Source organism: Coregonus lavaretus, assembly GCF_964263955.1.
Source record: "Coregonus lavaretus genome assembly, chromosome: 25".
NCBI lineage: Eukaryota > Metazoa > Chordata > Actinopteri > Salmoniformes > Salmonidae > Coregonus > Coregonus lavaretus.
Window position 1 is genome coordinate 45516381 of NC_140012.1, and position 26199 is coordinate 45542579.

Consider the following 26199-nt stretch of genomic DNA (forward strand, 5'->3'; position numbering starts at 1 on the left):
ACTATTAAATAACCCCCCCTAGCCTCCCCAACCTCCAAGCCACTACTATTAAATAACCCCCCCTAGCCTCCCCAACCTCCAAACCACTACTATTAAATAACCCCCCCTAGCCTCCCCAACCTCCAAACCACTACTATTAAATAACCCCCCTAGCCTCCCCAACCTCTAAGCCACTACTATTAAATAACCCCCCCAGCCTCCCCAACCTCCAAGCCACTACTATTAAATAACCCCCCCTAGCCTCCAAGCCATTACTACTAAATAACCCCCCCTAGCCTCCCCAACCTCCAAGCCACTACTATTAAATAACCCCCCCTGGCCTCCTCAACCTCCAAACCACTACTATTAAATAACCCCCCTAGCCTCCAAACCACTACTATTAAATAACCCCCCTAGCCTCCCCAACCTCCAAACCACTACTATTAAATAACCCCCCCTAGCCTCCAGCCTCCAAGCCACTACTATTAAATAACCCCCCCTAGCCTCCAGCCTCCAAGCCACTACTATTAAATAACCCCCCCCTAGCCTCCCCAACCTCCAAACCACTACTATTAAATAACCCCCCCTAGCCTCCAAGCCATTACTACTAAATAACCCCCCCTAGCCTCCCCAACCTCCAAACCACTACTATTAAATAACCCCCCCCCCTAGCCTCCCCAACCTCCAAGCCACTACTATTAAATAACCCCCCTAGCCTCCCCAACCTCCAAGCCACTACTATTAAATAACCCCCCCCCTAGCCTCCCCAACCTCCAAGCCACTACTATTAAATAACCCCCCCTAGCCTCCCCAACCTCCAAGCCACTACTATTAAATAACCCCCCTAGCCTCCCCAACCTCCAAACCACTACTATTAAATAACCCCCCCTAGCCTCCCCAACCTCCAAACCACTACTATTAAATAACCCCTCCTAGCCTCCCCAACCTCCAAACCACTACTATTAAATAACCCCCCCTAGCCTCCCCAACCTCCAAACCACTACTATTAAATAACCCCTCCTAGCCTCCCCAACCTCCAAACCACTACTATTAAATAACCCCCCCTAGCCTCCCCAACCTCCAAACCACTACTATTAAATAACCCCCCTAGCCTCCCCAACCTCCAAACCACTACTATTAAATAACCCCCCTAGCCTCCCCAACCTCCAAACCACTACTATTAAATAACCCCCCCCCTAGCCTCCCCAACCTCCAAACCACTACTATTAAATAACCCCCCCTAGCCTCCCCAACCTCCAAACCACTATTATTAAATAACCCCCCTAGCCTCCCCAACCTCCAAGCCACTACTATTAAATAACCCCCCCCCTAGCCTCCCCAACCTCCAAACCACTATTATTAAATAACCCCCCTAGCCTCCCCAACCTCCAAGCCACTACTATTAAATAACCCCCCCCCTAGCCTCCCCAACCTCCAAGCCACTACTATTAAATAACCCCCCCTAGCCTCCCCAACCTCCAAACCACTACTATTAAATAACCCCCCCTAGCCTCCCCAACCTCCAAGCCACTACTATTAAATAACCCCCCCTAGCCTCCCCAACCTCCAAGCCACTACTATTAAATAACCCCCCCTAGCCTCCCCAACCTCCAAACCACTACTATTAAATAACCCCCCCTAGCCTCCCCAATCTCCAAACCACTACTATTAAATAACCCCCCCTAGCCTCCCCAACCTCCAAGCCACTACTATTAAATAACCCCCCCCCTAGCCTCCCCAACCTCCAAGCCACTACTATTAAATAACCCCCCTAGCCTCCCCAACCTCCAAACCACTACTATTAAATAACCCCCCCTAGCCTCCCCAACCTCCAAGCCACTACTATTAAATAACCCCCCCTAGCCTCCCCAACCTCCAAACCACTACTATTAAATAACCCCCCCTAGCCTCCCCAATCTCCAAACCACTACTATTAAATAACCCCCCCTAGCCTCCCCAACCTCCAAGCCACTACTATTAAATAACCCCCCCTAGCCTCCCCAACCTCCAAGCCACTACTATTAAATAACCCCCCCTAGCCTCCCCAACCTCCAAGCCACTACTATTAAATAACCCCCCTAGCCTCCACAAACTCAAGTCTTGTCTCCAGACTTGTCTTCCTAACCCTCCCTTCTTCCTGAAATGCTTACAGAAATATTCAGATGTCATAATGGGGACGGTATCAGCGTTAAATAAATACCACTATGCTACACTATAGGGACCACCCCAACCGTACCCTTTATACTTCCTTATAAAAACAATATATCATCTATCCTCGGTCTGGTCCTGTGGACGGCCACTTCACCCTACACCATCCACACCACATACTCATCACAACTCATTGACTTGAGGCTTAGTTGAGTCGTAGTAGGTATAACCACCACAAGGGGGTGCTATAGTCCACAGTCAGAACTGGAGAGAGGGGAGGGGTTTCAGGACAGAGGCAGATTATGCAGGTTGGCACAGCGAGGCACAGCAGTCTGAGGCTGTTGCAGAGAGCAGACACGGTAACGTGAGAGAGGAAGTACAGTCCAAATCCAGGTCAGCTCCTACAATCTCACCAGCCTGGTCCCAGATCTGTTTGTGCTCTTGCCAACTCCATGTTCATGGTCAAGCCTAACATGACAGTGAGGTGACAAGGAGTGATAGCAGAAACAGACTGGCCCTCAGCCTACAACTCCATTACTACTGCAGCCACACATACAGTGGGTCAGCCTACAACTCCATTACTACTGCAGCCACACATACAGTGGGTCAGCCTACAACTCCATTACTACTGCAGCCACACATACAGTGGGTCAGCCTACAACTCCATTACTACTGCAGCCACACATACAGTGGGTCAGCCTACAACTCCATTACTACTGCAGCCACACATACAGTGGGTCAGCCTACAACTCCATTACTACTGCAGCCACACATACAGTGGGTCAGCCTACAACTCCATTACTACTGCAGCCACACATACAGTGGGTCAGCCTACAACTCCATTACTACTGCAGCCACACATACAGTGGGGTCAGCCTACAACTCCATTACTACTGCAGCCACACATACAGTGGGTCAGCCTACAACTCCATTACTACTGCAGCCACACATACAGTGGGTCAGCCTACAACTCCATTACTACTGCAGCCACACATACAGTGGGTCAGCCTACAACTCCATTACTACTGCAGCCACACATACAGTGGGTCAGCCTACAACTCCATTACTACTGCAGCCACACATACAGTGGGTCAGCCTACAACTCCATTACTACTGCAGCCACACATACAGTGGGTCAGCCTACAACTCCATTACTACTGCAGCCACACATACAGTGGGTCAGCCTACAACTCCATTACTACTGCAGCCACACATACAGTGGGTCAGCCTACAACTCCATTACTACTGCAGCCACACATACAGTGGGTCAGCCTACAACTCCATTACTACTGCAGCCACACATACAGTGGGTCAGCCTACAACTCCATTACTACTGCAGCCACACATACAGTGGGTCAGCCTACAACTCCATTACTACTGCAGCCACACATACAGTGGGTCAGCCTACAACTCCATTACTACTGCAGCCACACATACAGTGGGTCAGCCTACAACTCCATTACTACTGCATTATTTTCCACCACAATTTGCAAATAAATTCATAAAAAATCCTACAATGTGATTTTCTGGATTTTTTTTCCTCATTTTGTCTGTCATAGTTGACGTGTACCTATGATGAAAATTACAGGCCTCTCTCATCTTTTTAAGTGGGAGAACTTGCACAATTGGTGGCTGACTAAAAACTTTTTTCCCCCACTGTACAGACAATAAAATGCAGTCACTCAGTGTACGGCAGTCACGTCTAGTCAGGAGCCACATTACAATCATTTCAATCAATTGAGAGCAAACAGGAGGTCCTGAAAGATGATTCAGTGGTGAAATCTAACTCAGACAGTCTGTTCTGCTTCAAGCAGGACCAAGTCTTGTTAAATACAGCCATTTTCTCATGTTCTCCTGTCCTCTGTCTAGAGTGAACCTACAGCAACACAACTACAGTACTGTGTTTCCACTATATACTCCCCAAAATACATTAAATAAACATGTATATTTCTGCGGAGACAGGTTTTAAAGGGATAGTGTGAGATTTAGGCAATGAAGACCTTTTTTCTACTTCTCTAGAGTCAGATGAAAGCTGCTACCTATCTGCAAGATACCTGCTAGATACCTGCTAGATACCTGCTGTGTCTCTGTTTGCAGTTTGAATGAAGTTGCTAACCTAGCAGCAAACAAAACTACCTTAAACGTCCTTCAAACTGCACGCAGAGATACTGGACACAGAGACATACAAATGGTATCCATGACTTCATCTGACTCTTCTGGGGAAGTAGATAAAGTCTTGCACTATCCCTTTAAGATCAGAGTGACGAGTTACAACCTATATTGGTTGCAAAAAGAGCGAGGAGTGGTCTGAACGAGAGCCAGGAGAGTACAGCCACCTCATCATCTCCCTACAGTCCAGTGGTGTGAATGAGAGCCAGGAGAGTACAGCCACCTCATCATCTCCCTACAGTCCAGTGGTCTGAATGAGAGCCAGGAGAGTACAGCCACCTCATCATCTCCCTACAGTCCAGTGGTGTGAATGAGAGCCAGGAGAGTACAGCCACCTCATCATCTCCCTACAGTCCAGTGGTGTGAATGAGAGCCAGGAGAGTTCAGCCACCTCATCATCTCCCTACAGTCTAGTGGTGTGAATGAGAGCCAGGAGAGTACAGCCACCTCATCATCTCCCTACAGTCCAGTGGTGTGAATGAGAGCCAGGAGAGTACAGCCACCTCATCATCTCCCTACAGTCCAGTGGTGTGAATGAGAGCCAGGAGAGTACAGCCACCTCATCATCTCCCTACAGTCCAGTTCTGTGAATGAGAGCCAGGAGAGTACAGCCACCTCATCATCTCCCTACAGTCCAGTTCTGTGAATGAGAGCCAGGAGGGTACAGCCACCTCATCATCTCCCTACAGTCCAGTGATCTGAATGAGAGCCAGGAGAGTACAGCCACCTCATCATCTCCCTACAGTCTAGTGGTCTGAATGAGAGCCAGGAGAGTACAGCCACCTCATCATCTCCCTACAGTCCAGTGGTGTGAATGAGAGCCTGGAGAGTTCAGCCACCTCATCATCTCCCTACAGTCCAGTGGTGTGAATGAGAGCCAGGAGAGTACAGCCACCTCATCATCTCCCTACAGTCCAGTGGTGTGAATGAGAGCCAGGAGAGTACAGCCACCTCATCATCTCCCTACAGTCTAGTGGTGTGAATGAGAGCCAGGAGAGTACAGCCACCTCATCATCTCCCTACAGTCCAGTGGTGTGAATGAGAGCCAGGAGAGTACAGCCACCTCATCATCTCCCTACAGTCCAGTGATCTGAATGAGAGCCAGGAGAGTACAGCCACCTCATCATCTCCCTACAGTCCAGTGGTGTGAATGAGAGCCAGGAGAGTTCAGCCACCTCATCCTCTCCCTACAGTCCAGTTCTGTGAATGAGAGCCCTGATAGTACAGCCACCTCATCATCTCCCTACAGTCTAGTGGTGTGAATGAGAGCCAGGAGAGTACAGCCACCTCATCATCTCCCTACAGTCCAGTGGTCTGAATGAGAGCCAGGAGAGTTCAGCCACCTCATCCTCTCCCTACAGTCCAGTTCTGTGAATGAGAGCCCTGATAGTACAGCCACCTCATCATCTCCCTACAGTCTAGTGGTGTGAATGAGAGCCAGGAGAGTACAGCCACCTCATCATCTCCCTACAGTCTAGTGGTCTGAATGAGAGCCAGGAGAGTACAGCCACCTCATCATCTCCCTACAGTCCAGTGGTCTGAATGAGAGCCAGGAGATTTCAGCCACCTCATCATCTCCCTACAGTCTAGTGGTCTGAATGAGAGCCAGGAGAGTACAGCCACCTCATCATCTCCCTACAGTCCAGTGGTCTGAATGAGAGCCAGGAGAGTTCAGCCACCTCATCATCTCCCTACAGTCTAGTGGTCTGAATGAGAGCCAGGAGAGTACAGCCACCTCATCATCTCCCTACAGTCTAGTGGTCTGAATGAGAGCCAGGAGAGTTCAGCCACCTCATCATCTCCCTACAATCTAGTGGTCTGAATGAGAGCCAGGAGAGTACAGCCACCTCATCATCTCCCTACAGTCTAGTGGTGTGAATGAGAGCCATGAGAGTTCAGCCACCTCATCATCTCCCTACAGTCTAGTGGTGTGAATGAGAGCCAGGAGAGTACAGCCACCTCATCATCTCCCAACAGTCCAGTGGTGTGAATGAGAGCCAGGAGGGGAACAGCCAATTCATCATCTCCCTACAGTCTAGTGGTGTGAATGAGAGCCAGGAGAGTACAGCCACCTCATCATCTCCCTACAGTCTAGTGGTCTGAATGAGAGCCAGGAGAGTACAGCCACCTCATCATCTCCCTACAGTCCAGTGGTGTGAATGAGAGCCAGGAGAGTACAGCCACCTCATCATCTCCCTACAGTCTAGTGGTGTGAATGAGAGCCAGGAGAGTACAGCCACCTCATCATCTCCCTACAGTCCAGTGGTCTGAATGAGAGCCAGGAGAGTACAGCCACCTCATCATCTCCCAACAGTCTAGTGGTCTGAATGAGAGCCAGGAGAGTTCAGCCACCTCATCATCTCCCTACAGTCTAGTGGTGTGAATGAGAGCCAGGAGAGTACAGCCACCTCATCATCTCCCTACAGTCCAGTGGTCTGAATGAGAGCCAGGAGAGTACAGCCACCTCATCATCTCCCAACAGTCTAGTGGTCTGAATGAGAGCCAGGAGAGTTCAGCCACCTCATCATCTCCCTACAGTCTAGTGGTCTGAATGAGAGCCAGGAGAGTTCAGCCACCTCATCATCTCCCTACAGTCTAGTGGTCTGAATGAGAGCCAGGAGAGTACAGCCACCTCATCATCTCCCTACAGTCCAGTGGTGTGAATGAGAGCCAGGAGAGTACAGTCACCTCATCTCCAATTGCACACATCAGTTACACTACATATACAAAAGTATGTGGAAACCCCTTCAAATTAGTGGATTCGGCTATTTCAGTCACACCCGTTGCTGACCGGTGTATAAAATCGAGCACACAGCCATGCAATCTCCAAAGACAAACTTTGGCAGTAGAATGGCCTTACTGAAGAGTTCAGTGACTTTCAACGTGGCACCATCATAGGATGCCACCTTTCCATCAAGTCAGTTGGTCAAATTTCTGCCCTGCTAGAGCTGCCCCGGTCAACTGTAAGTGCTGTTATTGTGAAGTGGAAACGTCTAGGAGCAACAACGGCTCAGCCGCGAAGTGGTAGGCCACACAAGCTCACAGAACGGGACCGCCGAGTGCTGAAGCGCGTAAAAATCATCTGTCCTCGGTTGCAACACTCACTACCGAGTTCCAAACTGCCTCTGGAAGCAACGTCAGCACAATACCTGTTCGTCAGGAGCTGGGTTTCCATGGCCAAGCAGCCGCACACAAGCCTAAGATCACCATGCGCAACGCCAAGCGTCGGCTGGAGTGGTGTAAAGCTCGCCGCCATTGGACTCTGGAGCAGTGGAAACGCGTTCTCTGGAGTGATGAATCACGCTTCACCATCTGGCAGTCCGACGGATGAATCTGGGTTTGGCGGATGCCAGGAGAACGCTACCTGCCCCAATGCATAGTGCCAACTGTAAACTTTGGTGGAGGAGGAATAATGGTCTGGGGCTGTTTTCATGGTTCGGGCTAGGCCCCTTAGTTCCAGTGAAGGGAAATGTGAACGCTCTAGCATACAATGACATTCTAGATGATTCTGTGCTTCCAACTTTGTGGCAACAGTTTTGGGAAGGCCCTTTCCTCTTTCAGCATAACCATGACCCCGTGCATATAGCGAGGTCCATACAGAAATGGGTTTGTTGAGATCAATGTGGAAGAACTTGACTGGCCTGCACAAAGCCCTGACCTCAACCCCATTGAACACCTTTGGGATGAATTGGAACGCCGACTGCAGGTCAGGCCTAATCGCCCAGCATCAGTGCCCGACCTCACTAATGCTCTTGTGGCTGAATGGAAGCATGTCCCCGCAGTAATGTTCCAACATCTAGTGGAAAGCCTTCCCAGAAGAGTGGAGGCTGTTATAGCAGCAAAGGGGGGACCAACTCCATATTAATGGCCATGATTTTGGAAAGAGATGTTAGACGAGCAGGTGTCCACATACCTTTGGTAATGTAGTGTATATTTCAGATGGTGTTAATTTTCTACCTGACAGGTGGGTCTGTCCCTTCGCCTAGTCAACAGTCAATCACCACTTCCCCCTCTTGGGTGAATACAGATGACTTGACGGCCAAAGATGGGTAATTTGTATATTCTCCTCTACTCCCTCTATGTCAGGTTGGAGAGAGATTGACAAGACTCTACAAACCCCATGCATCCAGACAAAACAAAGCAAATGTCACTATTTTTTAAACCTATTGTAATTCTCTTCCTTTAACAATAACTGTCTCAGATGCAGAACTAAACACAACAATGTTAAAGTAGAAATACATCTACAGAATAGATGAAAGCTCAAACATTCAGCTAAGGAGAGGCAGGAGCTTCCAAAGCTGCATAGTAAAACCACACGCTATTGACCAACTCTTTCAAGTCTGGACATCCAGTAATATTTTAGACTCAACAAGACAGAGCGTCCATGTCTAGTTACTGAACCTGTGAGTGCAGATGCAGCACATCACAACAAGCCATAGGATGGAAGAAACACAGGACCGCTAAAGGAGCAGAAAGCTGTTAGGACAGAACTCACAGCAGAGACGAAGGACAGAGCACAAGACAGCCACAGGACCAGAGCTCTGCTGACTGACTGACTGACTGACTGACTGGCTGACTGACTGGCTGACAAACTGGCTGACTGGCTGGCCACAGGACCAGAGCTCTGCTGACTGACTGACTGACTGACTGGCTGACTGACTGACTGACTGACTGGCTGACTGACTGGCTGACAAACTGGCTGACTGGCTGGCCACAGGACCAGAGCTCTGCTGACTGACTGACTGACTGGCTGGCTGACTGACTGACTGGCTGGCTGGCTGACTGGCTGACTGACTGACTGGCTGACTGACTGGCTGACAAACTGACTGGCTGACTGGCTGACTGACTGGCTGACAAACTGACTGGCTGACTGACTGACTGACTGACTGACTGGCTGACTGGCTGGCTGACAAACTGACTGGCTGACTGACTGACTGACTGACTGACTGACTGGCTGACTGACTGACTGACAAACTGACTGGCTGACTGACTGACTGGCTGACAGACTGACTGGCTGACAAACTGACTGGCTGACTGACTGACTGACTGGCTGACTGACTGACTGACTGACAAACTGACTGGCTGACTGACTGACTGGCTGACTGACTGACTGACTGACAAACTGACTGGCTGACTGACTGACTGACTGACTGACAGACTGACTGGCTGACTGACTGACTGGCTGACAAACTGACTGGCTGACAAACTGACTGAATGACTGACTGGCTGACTGACTGACTGACTGACAAACTGACTGACTGACAGACTGACTGGCTGACTGGCTGACAGACTGACTGGCTGACTGGCTGACTGGCTGACTGACTGACTGACTGACTGACTGGCTGACAAACTGACTGGCTGACAAACTGACTGAATGACTGACTGGCTGACTGACTGACTGACTGACAAACTGACTGGCTGACTGGCTGACTGGCTGACTGACTGACAGACTGACAGACTGACAGACTGACTGGCTGACTGGCTGACTGGCTGACTGACTGACAGACTGACAGACTGACAGACTGACTGGCTGACAGGCTGACTGGCTGGCTGACAAACTGACTGGCTGACAAACTGACTGAATGACTAGCTGACTGAATGACTGAGCAGCCGTACTGCAGAGAGTGGGAGCCAGATCCAGCACAGCATGCAGTTGAAAAAGAGTAGATGCAGTCAAGCTTTGAGTGCTCAGAGCCATCCCTGCTGTGGGCACTGGCTGAGACATGGAGCCATCCCTGCTGTGGGCACTGGCTGAGACATGGAGCCATCCCTGCTGTGGGCACTGGCTGAGACATGGAGCCATCCCTGCTGTGGGCACTGGCTGAGACATGGAGCATCCCTGCTGTGGGCACTGGCTGAGACATGGAGCCATCCCTGCTGTGGGCACTGGCTGACACATGACAAGAGGGGCACACTAATGGTACTAGTGGGGCATAGAGGGTAGAGGAGCAGTAGAGTAGAGCTCAGCCAGGGCAGTAGAGGGGCAGTAGAGCAGAGCTCAGCCAGGGCAGTAGAGGGGCAGTAAAGCAGAGCTCAGCCAGGGCAGTAGAGGGGCAGTAAAGCAGAGCTCAGCCAGGGCAATAGAGGGTAGAGGGGTAGCAGAGCAGAGCTCAGCCAGGGCAGTAGAGGGTAGAGGGGCAGCAGAGGAGCAGTAGAGCAGAGCTCAGCCAGGGCAGTAGAGGGGCAGTAAAGCAGAGCTCAGCCAGGGCAATAGGGTAGAGGGGCAGTAGAGCTCAGCCAGGGCAGTAGAGGGTAGAGGGGCAGTAAAGCAGAGCTCAACCAGGGCAATAGAGGGGCAGTAGAGCAGAGCTCAGCCAGAGCAGTAGAGTGCAGAGGGGCAGCATAGCTCAGCCAGGGCAATAGAGGTTAGAGGGGCAGTAGAGCAGAGCTCAGCCAGGGCAGTAGAGGGTATAGGGGCAGTAGAGCTCAGCCAGGGCAATAGAGGGTAGAGGGGCAGTAGAGCAGAGCTCAGCCAGGGCAGTAGAGGGGCAGTAAAGCAGAGCTCAGCCAGGGCAATAGGGTAGAGGGGCAATAGAGCTCAGCCAGGCCAATAGAGGGTAGAGGGGCAGTAGAGCAGAGCTCAGCCAGGGCAATAGAGGTTAGAGGGGCAGTAGAGGGGCAGTAGAGCAGAGCTCAGCCAGGGCAATAGAGGTTAGAGGGGCAGTAGAGCAGAGCTCAGCCAGGGCAGTAGAGGGGCAGTAGAGCAGAGCTCAGCCAGGGCAGTAGAGTGCAGAGGGGCAGCATAGCTCAGCCAGGGCAATAGAGGTTAGAGGGGCAGTAGAGCAGAGCTCAGCCAGGGCAGTAGAGGGTAGAGGGGCAGTAGAGCTCAGCCAGGGCAATAGAGGTTAGAGGGGTAGCAGAGCAGAGCTCAGCCAGGGCAGTAGAGGGTAGAGGGGCAGCAGAGGAGCAGTAGAGCAGAGCTCAGCCAGGGCAGTAGAGGGGCAGTAAAGCAGAGCTCAGCCAGGGCAATAGAGGGTAGAGGGGCAGTAGAGCAGAGCTCAGCCAGGGCAGTAGAGGGGCAGTAAAGCAGAGCTCAGCCAGGGCAATAGGGTAGAGGGGCAGTAGAGCTCAGCCAGGGCAGTAGAGGGTAGAGGGGCAGCAGAGTTCAGCCAGGGCAGTAGAGGGTAGAGGGGCAGCAGAGCTCAGCCAGGGCAGTAGAGGGTAGAGGGGCAGCAGAGCTCAGCCAGGGCAATAGAGGGTAGAGGGGTAGCAGAGCAGAGCTCAGCCAGGGCGGTAGAGGGGCAGTAAAGCAGAGCTCAGCCAGGGCAATAGAGGGTATAGGGGCAGTAGAGCAGAGCTCAGCCAGGGCAATAGAGGGTAGAGGGGCAGTAGAGCAGAGCTCAGCCAGGGCAGTAGAGGGTAGAGGGGCAGTAGAGCAGAGCTCAGCCAGGGCAATAGATGTTAGAGGGGCAGTAGAGCAGTGCTCAGCCAGGGCAGTAGAGGGGCAGTAAATCAGAGCTCAGCCAGGGCAATAGAGGGTAGACGGGCAGTAAAGCAGAGCTCAGCCAGGGCAATAGAGGGTAGAGGGGCAGTAAAGCAGAGCTCAGCTAGGGCAGTAGAGGGTAGAGGAGCAGTAGAGTAGAGCTCAGCCAGGGCAATAGAGGGTAGAGGGGCAGTAGAGCAGAGCTCAGCCAGGGCAATAGATGTTAGAGGGGCAGTAGAGCAGAGCTCTGCCAGGGCAGTAGAGGGTATAGGGGCAGCAGAGCAGAGCTCAGCCAGGGCAGTAGAGGGACAGTAAAGCAGAGCTCAGCCAGGGCAATAGAGGGTAGAGGGGCAGCAGAGCTCAGCCAGGGAAATAAGAGGTTAGAGGGGCAGTAGAGCAGAGCTCAGCCAGGGCAGTAGAGGGGCAGTAGAGCAGAGCTCAGCCAGGGCAGTAGAGGGGCAGTAGAGCAGTGCTCAGCCAGGGCAGTAGAGGGGCAGTAGAGCAGAGCTCAGCCAGGGCAGTAGAGGGGCAGTAGAGCAGAGCTCAGCCAGGGCATTAGAGTGCAGAGGGGCAGCAGAGCTCAGCCAGGGAAATAAGAGGTTAGAGGGGCAGTAGACTAGAGCTCAGCCAGGGCAGTAGAGGGTATAGGGGCAGTAGAGCTCAGCCAGGGCAATAGAGGGTAGAGGGGCAGCAGAGCAGAGCTCAGCCAGGGCAGTAGAGGGGCAGCAGAGCAGAGCTCAGCCAGGGCAGTAGAGGGTAGAGGGGCAGCAGAGCAGAGCTCAGCCAGGAGAGTAGAGGGGCAGCAGAGCAGAGCTCAGCCAGGGCAGTAGAGGGTATAGGGGCAGCAGAGCTCAGCCAGGGCAATAGAGGGTAGAGGGGCAGCAGAGCAGAGCTCAGCCAGGGCAGTAGAGGGGCAGCAGAGCAGAGCTCAGCCAGGGCAGTAGAGGGGAAGCAGAGCAGAGCTCAGCCAGGACAGTAGAGGGTAGAGGGGCAAGTAGAGTAGAACTTTCCGGAAAAGTTAGGAATTTGAGGATAGGATTTAGATTTCTGAATTGTGCAACCCCCCCATCAACAGCACAGTCTACTAGCCCAGCCTCAGCGGGAGAGAACCACCTACCCAGAGCCAGAGATGTCCTCCTCCTCCCCTTCCTCCTGCTCCTCATCGTAAGGCTCCAGCTTCACTCCCTCCGCTCTGAGGCCAACAAACGAAGGCCTGTCTTCATCATCAGACTCATGCTTGTGATGATCTCCATCTTCTTCCTCATTGTCATCATCATCATCTTCTCTCTCAGCCTTCAAAGGTTGTGTATCAGGTTTGTTCCTGGTCAGCTCAGTCTTCTCCTCCTGTGGGGAGTGACATGGTGTTGTTACTTCATATTCTGCTTATCAATCATCTTATTACATCATATCCTGTTAATCAATCATCTTATTACATTACATTCTGTTTATCAACGACCATATTACATCATATCCTATTTATCAATCATCTTATTACATCATATCCTGTTCATCAATCATCTTTTTACATAATATCCTGTTAATCAATCATCTTATTACATCATATCCTGTTCATCAATCATCTTTTTACATAATATCCTGTTAATCAATCATCTTATTACATCATATCCTGTTTATCAATCATCTTGTAACAAATGTTACACATATAGGCCCATCTAAAGGAGCCTAAAGTGAAAAACATACCTGGTTATCTAACTAAAGACTGTTTTCCCAACTGACAATAAAAGCTATGTCTGGTCTATGAACTTAATGTTTATTATTTTCATTGAATGCACTGTCAAATGCTGTATCTTTAAGTAATGGGGGCTGATGGGAGAAAAGGGGTGTCTGTTCGCACCAGGGGGAGAATAATGCAGCTCATGGGGAGTCTGTGACCTAGGTTTGCGAGGTTCATTTCTAGAGAATTTAGTCGGTAAAGTGTTTGTTTAGATCTCTGTTAGGTGGCTGGAATACGCACAAAGCCCGTTCCGGCACAACTCTACAAACAGTGGACTATACTTCCAAGTGGAGTTGTTGAACAATTTAAAGATTTCAAGTCATTAGTTCAAAGGGGGATCACAGTGAGATCAATGTTCTTTCCTTGGTGGATCACATACCTCACAGTGAGATCAATGTTCTTTCCTTGGTGGATCACATATCTCACAGTGAGATCAATGGTCTTTCCTTGGTGGATCACATACCTCACAGTGAGATCAATGCTCTTTCCTTGGTGGATCACATACCTCACAGTGAGATCAATGTTCTTTCCTTGGTGGATCACATACCTCACAGTGAGATCAATGTTCTTTCCTTGGTGGATCACATACCTCACAGTGAGATCAATGGTCTTTCCCTGGTGGATCACATACCTCACAGTGAGATCAATGGTCTTTCCTTGGTGGATCACATACCTCACAGTGAGATCAATGCTCTTTCCTTGGTGGATCACATACCTCACAGTGAGATCAATGTTCTTTCCTTGGTGGATCACATACCTCACAGTGAGATCAATGCTCTTTCCTTGGTGGATCACATACCTCACAGTGAGATCAATGTTCTTTCCTTGGTAGATCACATACCTCACAGTGAGATCAATGGTCTTTCCTTGGTGGATCACATACCTCACAGTGAGATCAATGGTCTTTCCTTGGTGGATCACATACCTCACAGTGAGATCAATGGTCTTTCCTTGGTGGATCACATACCTCACAGTGAGATCAATGCTCTTTCCTTGGTGGATCACATACCTCACAGTGAGATCAATGGTCTTTCCTTGGTGGATCACATACCTCACAGTGAGATCAATGCTCTTTCCTTGGTGGATCACATACCTCACAGTGAGATCAATGGTCTTTCCTTGGTGGATCACATACCTCACAGTGAGATCAATGGTCTTTCCTTGGTGGATCACATACCTCACAGTGAGATCAATGCTCTTTCCTTGGTGGATCACATACCTCACAGCGAGATCAATGCTCTTTCCTTGGTGGATCACATACCTCACAGCGAGATCAATGCTCTTTCCTTGGTGGATCACATACCTCACAGCGAGATCAATGCTCTTTCCTTGGTGGATCACATACCTCACAGCGAGATCAATGGTCTTTCCTTGGTGGATCACATACCTCACAGCGAGATCAATGGTCTTTCCTTGGTGGATCACATACCTCACAGCGAGATCAATGGTCTTTCCTTGGTGGATCACATACCTCACAGTGAGATCAATGCTCTTTCCTTGGTGGATCACATACCTCACAGTGAGATCAATGCTCTTTCCTTGGTGGATCACATACCTCACAGTGAGATCAATGTTCTTTCCTTGGTGGATCACATACCTCACAGTGAGATCAATGGTCTTTCCTTGGTGGATCACATACCTCACAGTGAGATCAATGGTCTTTCCTTGGTGGATCACATACCTCACAGTGAGATCAATGCTCTTTCCTTGGTGGATCACATACCTCACAGTGAGATCAATGCTCTTTCCTTGGTGGATCACATACTTCACAGTGAGATCAATGTTCTTTCCTTGGTGGATCACATACCTCACAGTGAGATCAATGCTCTTTCCTTGGTGGATCACATACCTCACAGTGAGATCAATGTTCTTTCCTTGGTGGATCACATACCTCACAGTGAGATCAATGGTCTTTCCTTGGTGGATCACATACCTCACAGTGAGATCAATGGTCTTTCCTTGGTGGATCACATACCTCACAGTGAGATCAATGCTCTTTCCTTGGTGGATCACATACCTCACAGTGAGATCAATGGTCTTTCCTTGGTGGATCACATACCTCACAGTGAGATCAATGGTCTTTCCTTGGTGGATCACATACCTCACAGTGAGATCAATGGTCTTTCCTTGGTGGATCACATACCTCACAGTGAGATCAATGCTCTTTCCTTGGTGGATCACATACCTCACAGCGAGATCAATGCTCTTTCCTTGGTGGATCACATACCTCACAGCGAGATCAATGCTCTTTCCTTGGTGGATCACATACCTCACAGCGAGATCAATGCTCTTTCCTTGGTGGATCACATACCTCACAGCGAGATCAATGCTCTTTCCTTGGTGGATCACATACCTCACAGCGAGATCAATGGTCTTTCCTTGGTGGATCACATACCTCACAGCGAGATCAATGGTCTTTCCTTGGTGGATCACATACCTCACAGCGAGATCAATGGTCTTTCCTTGGTGGATCACATACCTCACAGTGAGATCAATGCTCTTTCCTTGGTGGATCACATACCTCACAGTGAGATCAATGCTCTTTCCTTGGTGGATCACATACCTCACAGTGAGATCAATGTTCTTTCCTTGGTGGATCACATACCTCACAGTGAGATCAATGGTCTTTCCTTGGTGGATCACATACCTCACAGTGAGATCAATGGTCTTTCCTTGGTGGATCACATACCTCACAGTGAGATCAATGTTCTTTCCTTGGTGGATCACATACCTCACAGTGAGATCAATGGTCTTTCCTTGGTGGATCACATACCTCACAGTGAGATCAATGCTCTTTCCTTGGTGGATCACATACCTCACAGTGAGATCAATGTTCTTTCCTTGGTGGATCACATACCTCACAGTGAGATCAATGGTCTTTCCTTGGTGGATCACATACCTCACAGTGAGATCAATGGTCTTTCCTTGGTGGATCACATACCTCACAGTGAGATCAATGCTCTTTCCTTGGTGGATCACATACCTCACAGTGAGATCAATGTTCTTTCCTTGGTGGATCACATACCTCACAGTGAGATCAATGGTCTTTCCTTGGTGGATCACATACCTCACAGTGAGATCAATGCTCTTTCCTTGGTGGATCACATACCTCACAGTGAGATCAATGTTCTTTCCTTGGTGGATCACATACCTCACAGTGAGATCAATGGTCTTTCCTTGGTGGATCACATACCTCACAGTGAGATCAATGGTCTTTCCTTGGTGGATCACATACCTCACAGTGAGATCAATGGTCTTTCCTTGGTGGATCACATACCTCACAGTGAGATCAATGGTCTTTCCTTGGTGGATCACATACCTCACAGTGAGATCAATGGTCTTTCCTTGGTGGATCACATACCTCACAGTGAGATCAATGGTCTTTCCTTGGTGGATCACATACCTCACAGTGAGATCAATGGTCTTTCCTTGGTGGATCACATACCTCACAGTGAGATCAATGGTCTTTCCTTGGTGGATCACATACCTCACAGTGAGATCAAGGGTCTTTCCTTGGTGGATCACATACCTCACAGTGAGATCAATGCTCTTTCCTTGGTGGATCACATACCTCACAGTGAGATCAATGGTCTTTCCTTGGTGGATCACATACCTCACAGTGAGATCAATGGTCTTTCCTTGGTGGATCACATACCTCACAGTGAGATCAATGGTCTTTCCTTGGTGGATCACATACCTCACAGTGAGATCAATGGTCTTTCCTTGGTGGATCACATACCTCACAGTGAGATCAATGCTCTTTCCTTGGTGGATCACATACCTCACAGTGAGATCAATGGTCTTTCCTTGGTGGATCACATACCTCACAGTGAGATCAATGCTCTTTCCTTGGTGGATCACATACCTCACAGTGAGATCAATGTTCTTTCCTTGGTGGATCACATACCTCACAGTGAGATCAATGTTCTTTCCTTGGTGGATCACATACCTCACAGTGAGATCAATGGTCTTTCCTTGGTGGATCACATACCTCACAGTGAGATCAATGCTCTTTCCTTGGTGGATCACATACCTCACAGTGAGATCAATGGTCTTTCCTTGGTGGATCACATACCTCACAGTGAGATCAATGCTCTTTCCTTGGTGGATCACATACCTCACAGTGAGATCAATGTTCTTTCCTTGGTGGATCACATACCTCACAGTGAGATCAATGTTCTTTCCTTGGTGGATCACATACCTCACAGTGAGATCAATGGTCTTTCCTTGGTGGATCACATACCTCACAGTGAGATCAATGTTCTTTCCTTGGTATTTCTGTTGCCACACCGATAGTTCTTTACTTTAAGGCTGGTGAAGTTTGACTTTTTGTTGGATTTTAAATGACTTTGAGTCTTGCCACCGTGTCACTGACGGCTCGGATTACTGTTGGACTGAGTTGCGTGTAAAGTGGGACTTGGAGTATGAACAGACAATTATTGGTTGATTTAGTTAGACTCATAGGGTTGGGACTATTGTGAAAATAAAGTGTTTTCTGTTGTCCTTATCTGAACTTTTGAGACAATATAATTTTGAGTTTTGCATTATAATATTTCTGGGTGATTATTTTGTTCCAATTTCATACATAAAGTGTACAAAGAAATACAAAGGCTTCAGTTTCTCTTTTAATTTTCAGTTCTCTATAGTTTGACCCTTTTGTATGTAGCATCAAAGGCTTCAGTTTCTCTTTTTATTTTCAGTTCTCTATAGTTTGACCCTGTTGTATGTAGCACCGTTGTATTACTGTGAATCAGGGTGAATGTTAAATCTTATTACATCATATCCTGTTAATCAATCATCTTATTACATCACATCCTGTTTATCAATCATCTTATTTCATCATATCATGTTTATCAATCATCTTACTACATCATATCCTGGGTGATTCTCACAAAACTGGCACTTGACAACAACAAAAAAATGTAATTCCTCTTGGATCACTAAGATTAGGATCGGTATTCATCTATTTCATGATTATTGTTATGTTTATTGATCAGATATTATGCATTTTACCACATTTTTCACATCTACCAACGCAAAAATTCTCATTACCGCAACAGTTTTCGAAGTCTTAAAAAGTCAACAAATCAATTTCTAATAAAAACAATTACATTGCTCACCTAATGAAAAGGCCTGAGTTAAACGTAACACTGAAAATATATTTAAAATTAAATGATTAACATTTATTTTGTAATTTCTCATTACTGCAATACATAATTTCTGAATATTGTTTTTTTGTGATAATTACTTGTTATTGTTATTTTTATGTACACATGTGACTCGTTTCAGGAAACTAAGCGTAAGTCGCGCGTCACTAATTCACAGGCATTTGAACTTAAACATTTATTTTTTATCAAAATGCGTTTTTTGCAGAAATGCCTTCTGGAACATTTGAACTTTCATGGGTGATTATAGCATTTCCTTCACATGACCCATAAATTAAGACAAGTGTGTCAGGTAATCGTCATCTAATAATGATAAAATATTTATACAATATTTGTATCTGGACACTTTCGGTTTTTGATATTGCTACTCTGCAAGTCACCACTTCCCTGTACTGTTTACACCTTCTGTATGCTGTGCATGTGACAAATAAACTTAGATTCTATTTGAATCCTTAACGAGATGGGTGGGGCTAAGTCTTAAAAGGGTGTGACCGATGCTGAACAGGTGTAGACAAAGAAGAGCTCTCCAGTAGGTACCAAAACATTCAAGGGCCATTTTCTCAAAAGTGAGGTTACAAGTTTATCAACTTTTTTTTTTTTTGCTCTCAGTCTCTACTTTTATCCAATGTAAAAAACACGATTTCAAATGTTGCTACATCAGACCGAAACGAGGCGGTTGGTCACATACTGGATAAAGAACGAAAGACACTAACAGATTAAGCCAAAATTACTAAAGTATACATTTTATTTTTTCGTAATATTTCCTAAATATTGGTGCATCACAGTAATGATAAGCAGGTTTCAGAGATGAGAATTGATGTTATGGTAATGAGTGTTGCATAGCTTGCCATTGGAAAAAACTGTACTGGCCTCTATTAGAGATTCAGTAACCCAATACATCATCAAACTGTCATTTGTTAATCCCAAATGACTTGCATGACACTAAAATCACTGATCTTAATGCAATTGACTAAAATACCCCTTATTTTAGCACACGTGTAAGTGCGTGCATGTAATTTCAAAAGTCAACAATGGACTTAACTTTTTGACCTGTGAGTTCCGAATATCTCTAACGGTCTCCACAGCATTAGTTCTGTATGCGCGTGATGTCAGAGGTGATGTCAGAGCGCTCGCACTGTTCCAAAATGGGATTGTTAGGCAACAGGACAGTTAACCCACGCTGCCCTCGAACCAAGACATGCTGCCTGCTAATTATCTATAGGCTTCATGTTTCAACTTGTCAATTTCAAATTATTTACTAACAACAGTTTGAATTCAGGTCTGTTCCGCCGCCTCATTAATTCACATAGAAGTATCCCGTTTCACTGTTGTGTACAATTCACATAACTTCACTCTTCGACGAGAGGCCAAGCCCTTCCCTAGAGTTTCATCAGATCAAGTATGCAGACATTTGCGCATCTCCAGTCAGAACAAAACTTGCAAACTTTTTTCCCCCCTGGCTCACTCCAAATCAAAATTCCAAACCTAAAACCTTGATTTTGGACAAAATTACTACTAAAAACTATCCAGGAAAAAACCAAACCTGCAGAAGAAACACACCAGGAAATACCATCAAACCCAATTCTTGATACACAGGGGAAACTGCTTGAGCGTGAAAAACCCAGCAGCGTTGTAGTTGTTGACACACTCAAACCGGTGTGCCTGTCACCTACTACCATACCCCGTTCAAAGGCACTGAAGTCTTTTGTCTTGCCCATTCACCCTCTGAATGGCACACATACACAATCCATGTCTCAATTGTCGACGCTTTAAAAAAAAATCTATATTTAACATGTCTCCTCCCCTTCATCTACACTGATTGAAGTGGATTTAACAAGTGACATCAATAAGGGATCAGAGCTTTCACCTGGATTCACCTTGTCAGTCTGTCATGGAAAGAGCAGGTGTTCCTAATGTTTTGTACACTCAGTGTATAGCCAATTATTATTTGATTAGTCTCTATTCTTTTGAAATTTCTGTGATGGTTTCTATTCATTTCTGATAATTTATTTTACTTTTGTTTATTATCTATTTCACTTGCTTTGCCAATGTAAATGTTTCCCATGCCAATAAAGCCCTTTGAATTGAATTGAGACAGAGAGAGACAGAGTGAGAGAAGGGGGAGAGAGAGAGAGCGAGACAGAGAGAGCGAGACAGAGAGAGACAGAGTGAGAGAAGGGGGAGAGAGAGAGAGCGAGAGAGAGAGAGCGAGACAGAGAGAGACAGAGTGAGAGAAGGGGGAGAGAGAGAGAGCGAGAGAGAGAGAGCGAGACAGAGAGAGACAGAGTGAGAGAAGGGGGAGAGAGAGAGAGCGAGAGAGAGAGAGCGAGACAGAGAGAGACAGAGTGAGAGAAGGGGGAGAGAGAGAGAGCGAGACAGAGTGAGAGAAGGGGGAGAGAGAGAGAGCGAGAGAGGGAGAGAGAAGGGGGAGAGAGAGAGCGAGACAGAGAGAGAGAAGGGGGAGAGCGAGAGCGAGACAGAGAGAGAGAAGGGGGAGAGAGAGAGCGAGACAGAGAGAGAGAAGGGGGAGAGAGAGAGCGAGACAGAGAGAGAGAAGGGGGAGAGCGAGAGCGAGACAGAGAGAGAGAAGGGGGAGAGAGAGAGAGCGAGACAGAGAGAGCGAGACAGAGAGAGCGAGACAGAGAGAGACAGAGTGAGAGAAGGGGGAGAGAGAGAGAGAGACAGAGTGAGAGAAGGGGGAGAGAGCGAGAGCGAGACAGAGAGAGCGAGACAGAGAGAGACAGAGTGAGAGAAGGGGGAGAGAGCGAGAGCGAGACAGAGAGAGCGAGACAGAGAGAGACAGAGTGAGAGAAGGGGGAGAGAGCGAGAGCGAGACAGAGAGAGCGAGACAGAGAGAGACAGAGTGAGAGAAGGGGGAGAGCGAGAGCGAGACAGAGTGAGAGAAGGGGGAGAGCGAGAGCGAGAGAGTGAGAGAAGGGGGAGAGAGCGAGAGCGAGACAGACAGAGCGAGACAGAGACCTTGTAGATGTTAGGCTGAGTGCTGCTGGTCTCTGACCCAGCTGAGGGTTTCTCAGAGACGTTCTGCTTCTGCTCCTCTCCACAGCTGGAGGAGGCTACAAGGGGGACGGTAGTGGCTCCCCCAGCCCATGCCTCCCCCCTCTCCCTCTCCCCCTCCGCCTTGGGCTGCTTCAGGGGTAGGTCCATACGGAAGGTGATGGCGCAGGAGGTGCAGTACTCCTCAAACCCATAAAGGTACCTGAGGAGGAACCCAACACAACACATCAACAACCACAAATAAGGTGTCAACATCAAAACTGTGACTCATATACCGTGGGGTCTGGAATTATGGGATCCCTTGATAAAGATACTGTATAATAATACACAAAGGCCTGTCAGAGCTACGGCCTAGCGGGCCTGTCAGAGCTACGGCCTAGCGTGCCTGTCAGAGCTATGGCCTAGCGAGCCTGTCAGAGCTACAGCCTAGCGAGCCTGTCAGAGCTACGGCCTAGCGAGCCTGTCAGAGCTACGGCCTAGCGAGCCTGTCAGAGCTACAGCCTAGCGAGCCTGTCAGAGCTACGGCCTAGCGAGCCTGTCAGAGCTACGGCCTAGCGAGCCTGTCAGAGCTACGGCCTAGCTGGCCTGTCAGAGCTACGGCCTAGCGAGCCTGTCAGAGCTACGGCCTAGCTGGCCTGTCAGAGCTACGGCCTAGCGAGCCTGTCAGAGCTACGGCCTAGCTGGCCTGTCAGAGCTACGGCCTAGCGAGCCTGTCAGAGCTACAATCTGTCTTTACTGCCTTTGTTGAACTGAAATAGGTACTTAATGCAGGTACAACCAAGTGCATGTTATTTTCCAAATCACGTAAAAATGTATCTGATGATTTATGTACATTGGATGGTGCCCTCATTGATCGTGTCCCCACTTATAAATATCTGGGCATCTGGATGGACGAAAAGTTATCTTTCAAAAAGCATGTTGATGAGTTAGTTAAGAAATCAAGACTTAAAATATGTTTATTTCATAGCAATAGGTCCTGTCTTTCATTAAATAGCAGAAAACAAATCATTCAGTCAACATTCATTCTGGTTATTGATTATGGCGATATTGTCTATATGAATGCAGCTGCCACTGTATTGAAGCCATTGGGACACAGTTTATCATTGCACTTTATTACGGATGGTTCACATCAGGCATAGTGGAATTGTTGTTGATTGACGTGTTATTTATTGATGTTTGACAGGTCGTCTTTGTAAATAACAATTTGTCCTTTATTGATCTACCTGTATAAATAAAGTAAAAAAATATATAAAAATAAAATAAAATAAAAACAATATATATATATATACATATACACAGTTGAAGTTGGAAGTTTACATACACTTAAGTTGGAGTCATTAAAACTCGTTTTTCAACCACTTTTGGCAAGTCGGTTAGGACATCTACTTTGTGCATGACACAAGTCATTTTTCCAACAATTGTTTACAGACAGATTATTTCACTTATAATTCACTGTATCACAATTCCAGTGGGTCAGAAGTTTACATACACTAAGTTGACTGTGCCTTTAAACAGTTTGGAAAATTCCAGAAAATTATGTCATGGCTTTAGAAGCTTCTGATAGGCTAATTGACATCATTTGAGTCAATTGGAGGTGTACCTGTGGATGTATTTCAAGGCCTACCTTCAAACTCCGTGCCTCTTTGCTTGACATCATGGGAAAATCTAAAGAAATCAGCAAAGACCTCAGAAAAATATTTGTAGACCTCCACAAGTCTGGTTCATCCTTGGGAGCAATTTCCAAACGCCTGAAGGTACCACGTTCATCTGTACAATCAATAGTATGCAAGTATAAACACCATGGGACCACGCATCCGTCATACCGCTCAGGAAGGACACACGTTCTGTCTTCTAGAGATTAATGTACTTTGGGGCGAAAAGTGCAAATCTATCGCAGAACAACAGCAAAGGACCTTGTGAAGATGCTGGAGGAAACAGGTACAAAAGTATCTATATCCACAGTAAAACGAGTCCTATATCGACATAACCTGAAAGGCCGCTCAGCAATGAAGAAGCCACTGCTCCAAAACCGCCAAAAGAAGCCAGACTGCGGTTTGCAACTGCACATGGGGACAAAGATCGTACTTTTTGGAGGAAAAAGGGGGTTGCTTGCAAGCCAAAGAACACCATCCCAACCGTGAAGAACAGGGGTGGAAGCATCATGCTGTGGGGGTGCTTTGCTGCAGGAGGGACTGGTGCACTTCACAAAATAGATTGTATCATGAGGAAGGGAAATTATGTGGATATATTGAAGCAACATCTCAAGACATCAGTCAGGAAGATAAAACTTGGTCGTAAATGGATCTTCCAAATGGACAATGGCCCCAAGCATACTTCCAAAGTTGTGGCAAAATGGCTTAAGGACAACAAAGTGGTCCTCTGTAGCTCAGCTGGTAGAGCACAGCGCTTGTAACGCCAACGTAGTGGGTTCGATCCCCGGGACCACCCATACACAAAAATGTAGGCACGCATGACTAAGTCGCTTTGGATAAAAGCGTCTGCTAAATGGCATATTATTATTATTATATGATTATATTATTACATATTATATTATATACCGCTCAGGAAGGAGATGCGTTCTGTCTCCTAGAGACGAACGTACTTTGGTGCGAAAAGTGAAAATCAATCCCAGAACAACAGCAAAGGAACTTGTAAAGATGCTGGAGGAAACAGGTACAAAAGTATCTATATACACAGTAAAACGAGTCCTATATCGACATAACCTGAAAGGCCGCTCAGCAATGAAGAAGCCACTGCTCCAAAACCGCCATAGAAAAGCCAGACTGCGGTTTGCAACTGCACATGGGGACAAATATCGTACTTTTTGGAGAAATGTCCTCTGGTCTGATGAAACAAAAATAGAACTGTTTGGCCATAATGACCATCGTTATGTTTGGAGGAAAAAGGGGGAGCTTGCCAGCCGAAGAACACCATCCAAACCGTGAAGCACGGAGGAGGCAGCATCATGCTGTGGGGGTGCTTTGCTGCAGGAGGGACTGGTGCACTTCACAAAATAGATGGCATCATGAGGAAGGAAAATTATGTGGATATATTGAAGTAACATCTCAAGACATCAGTCAGGAAGTTAAAGCTTGGTCGCAAATGGGTCTTCCAAATGGACAATGACCCCGAGCATACTTCCAAAGTTGTGGCAAAATGGCTTAAGGACAACAAAGTCAAGGTATTGGAGTGGCCATCACAAAGCCCTGACCTCAATCCTATAGAAACTTTGTGGGCAGAACTGAAATCGTGTGTGCGAGCAAGGAGGCCTACAAACCTGACTCAGTTACACCAGCTCTGTCAGGAGGAATGGGCCAAAATTCACCCAACTTATTGTGGGAAGCTTGTGGAAGGCTACCCGAAACGTTTGACCCAAGTTAAACAATTTAAAGGCAATGCTACCAAATACTAATTGAATGTATGTAAACTTCTGACCCACTGGGAATGTGATGAAAGAAATAAAAGCTGAAATAAATCATTCTCTCTACTATTATTCTGACATTTCACATTCTTAAAATAAAGTGGTGATCCTAAAGACAGGGAATTTTTACTAGGATTAAATGTCAGGAATTGTGAAAAACTGAGTTTAACTGTATTTGGCTAAGGTGTATGTAAACTTCCGACTTCAACTGTATATACACACACAATGCATTCGGAAAGTATTCAGACCCCTTCTCCACATTTTGTTACGTTACAGCCTTACTTTAAAATTGATTAACAAATTCTCAGCAATCTACACAATGATGACAAAGCAACAACAGGTTTTTATTTATTTTTGCAAATGTATTTAAAACAACAATATTCAAGGCTGTAATCGCTGCCAAAGGTGCTTCAACAATGTACTGAGTAAAGGGTCTGAATACTTATGTAAATTTGATATCTGTTTTTTTAATTTCTAAAAACCAATTTTTGCTTTGTCATTATGGGGTATTGTGTGTAGATTTATGAGGGGGAAAAAACTATTTAATCAAGTTTAGAATATTCAACACAGTGCATTTGGAAATTATTCAGACCCCTTGACTTTTTCCAAATGTTTGTTGCGTTACAGCCTTATTCCCCTAATCAATCTACACACAATACCCCATAATGACAAAGCAAAAACAGGTTTTTTGAAATGTTTGCTAATTTATAAAGAATAGAAAACTGAAATATCACATTTACATAAGTATTATATATATATATATATATATATATATATATTTTTATATATAAACTTAAGTCAATAAAGGATTTACAAAGACGACAAACATCAATAAACAACACATCAATCAACACCAATTCCACTATGCCTGATGTATGAACCTACCTATTAAAGCGCTGTGATAAACTGTGTCCCAATGTTTTCATTTCAGTGGCAGCTGTATTTATATAGTCAATAACCAGAATTTCATAAAATGTTATATTTTTAGAAAACGGCTCAGTACCATTATCCTCTCAAGGTGAGGTATTGAAAACAGGGGTGCCAATAATTTTGACACCTATCTTCTGGAGAATTGTTTTTATTACTTGTTCAAATCTCTTTCTCTGAGCAATTGGATTAGTATAAAATATACTTTACTTTTTTA

The 26199-nt window shown here is 46.9% G+C and overlaps 1 protein-coding gene across 1 annotated transcript in view; it reads right to left on the bottom strand.

Moving 5' to 3' along the window:
- LOC311100941 (AT-rich interactive domain-containing protein 4B-like) overlaps positions 1 to 26199 on the bottom strand; it is a 241961-nt gene that overhangs the window by 61641 nt on the left and 154121 nt on the right. Inside the window, exons 14-15 of the mRNA XM_084141917.1 lie at positions 21599 to 21836; positions 12837 to 13063 (exon numbers count right to left, since the gene is read on the bottom strand). Coding sequence (XP_083998043.1) covers positions 12837 to 13063; positions 21599 to 21836 — 465 coding nt within the window. The remainder of the gene's footprint in view (positions 1 to 12836; positions 13064 to 21598; positions 21837 to 26199) is intronic.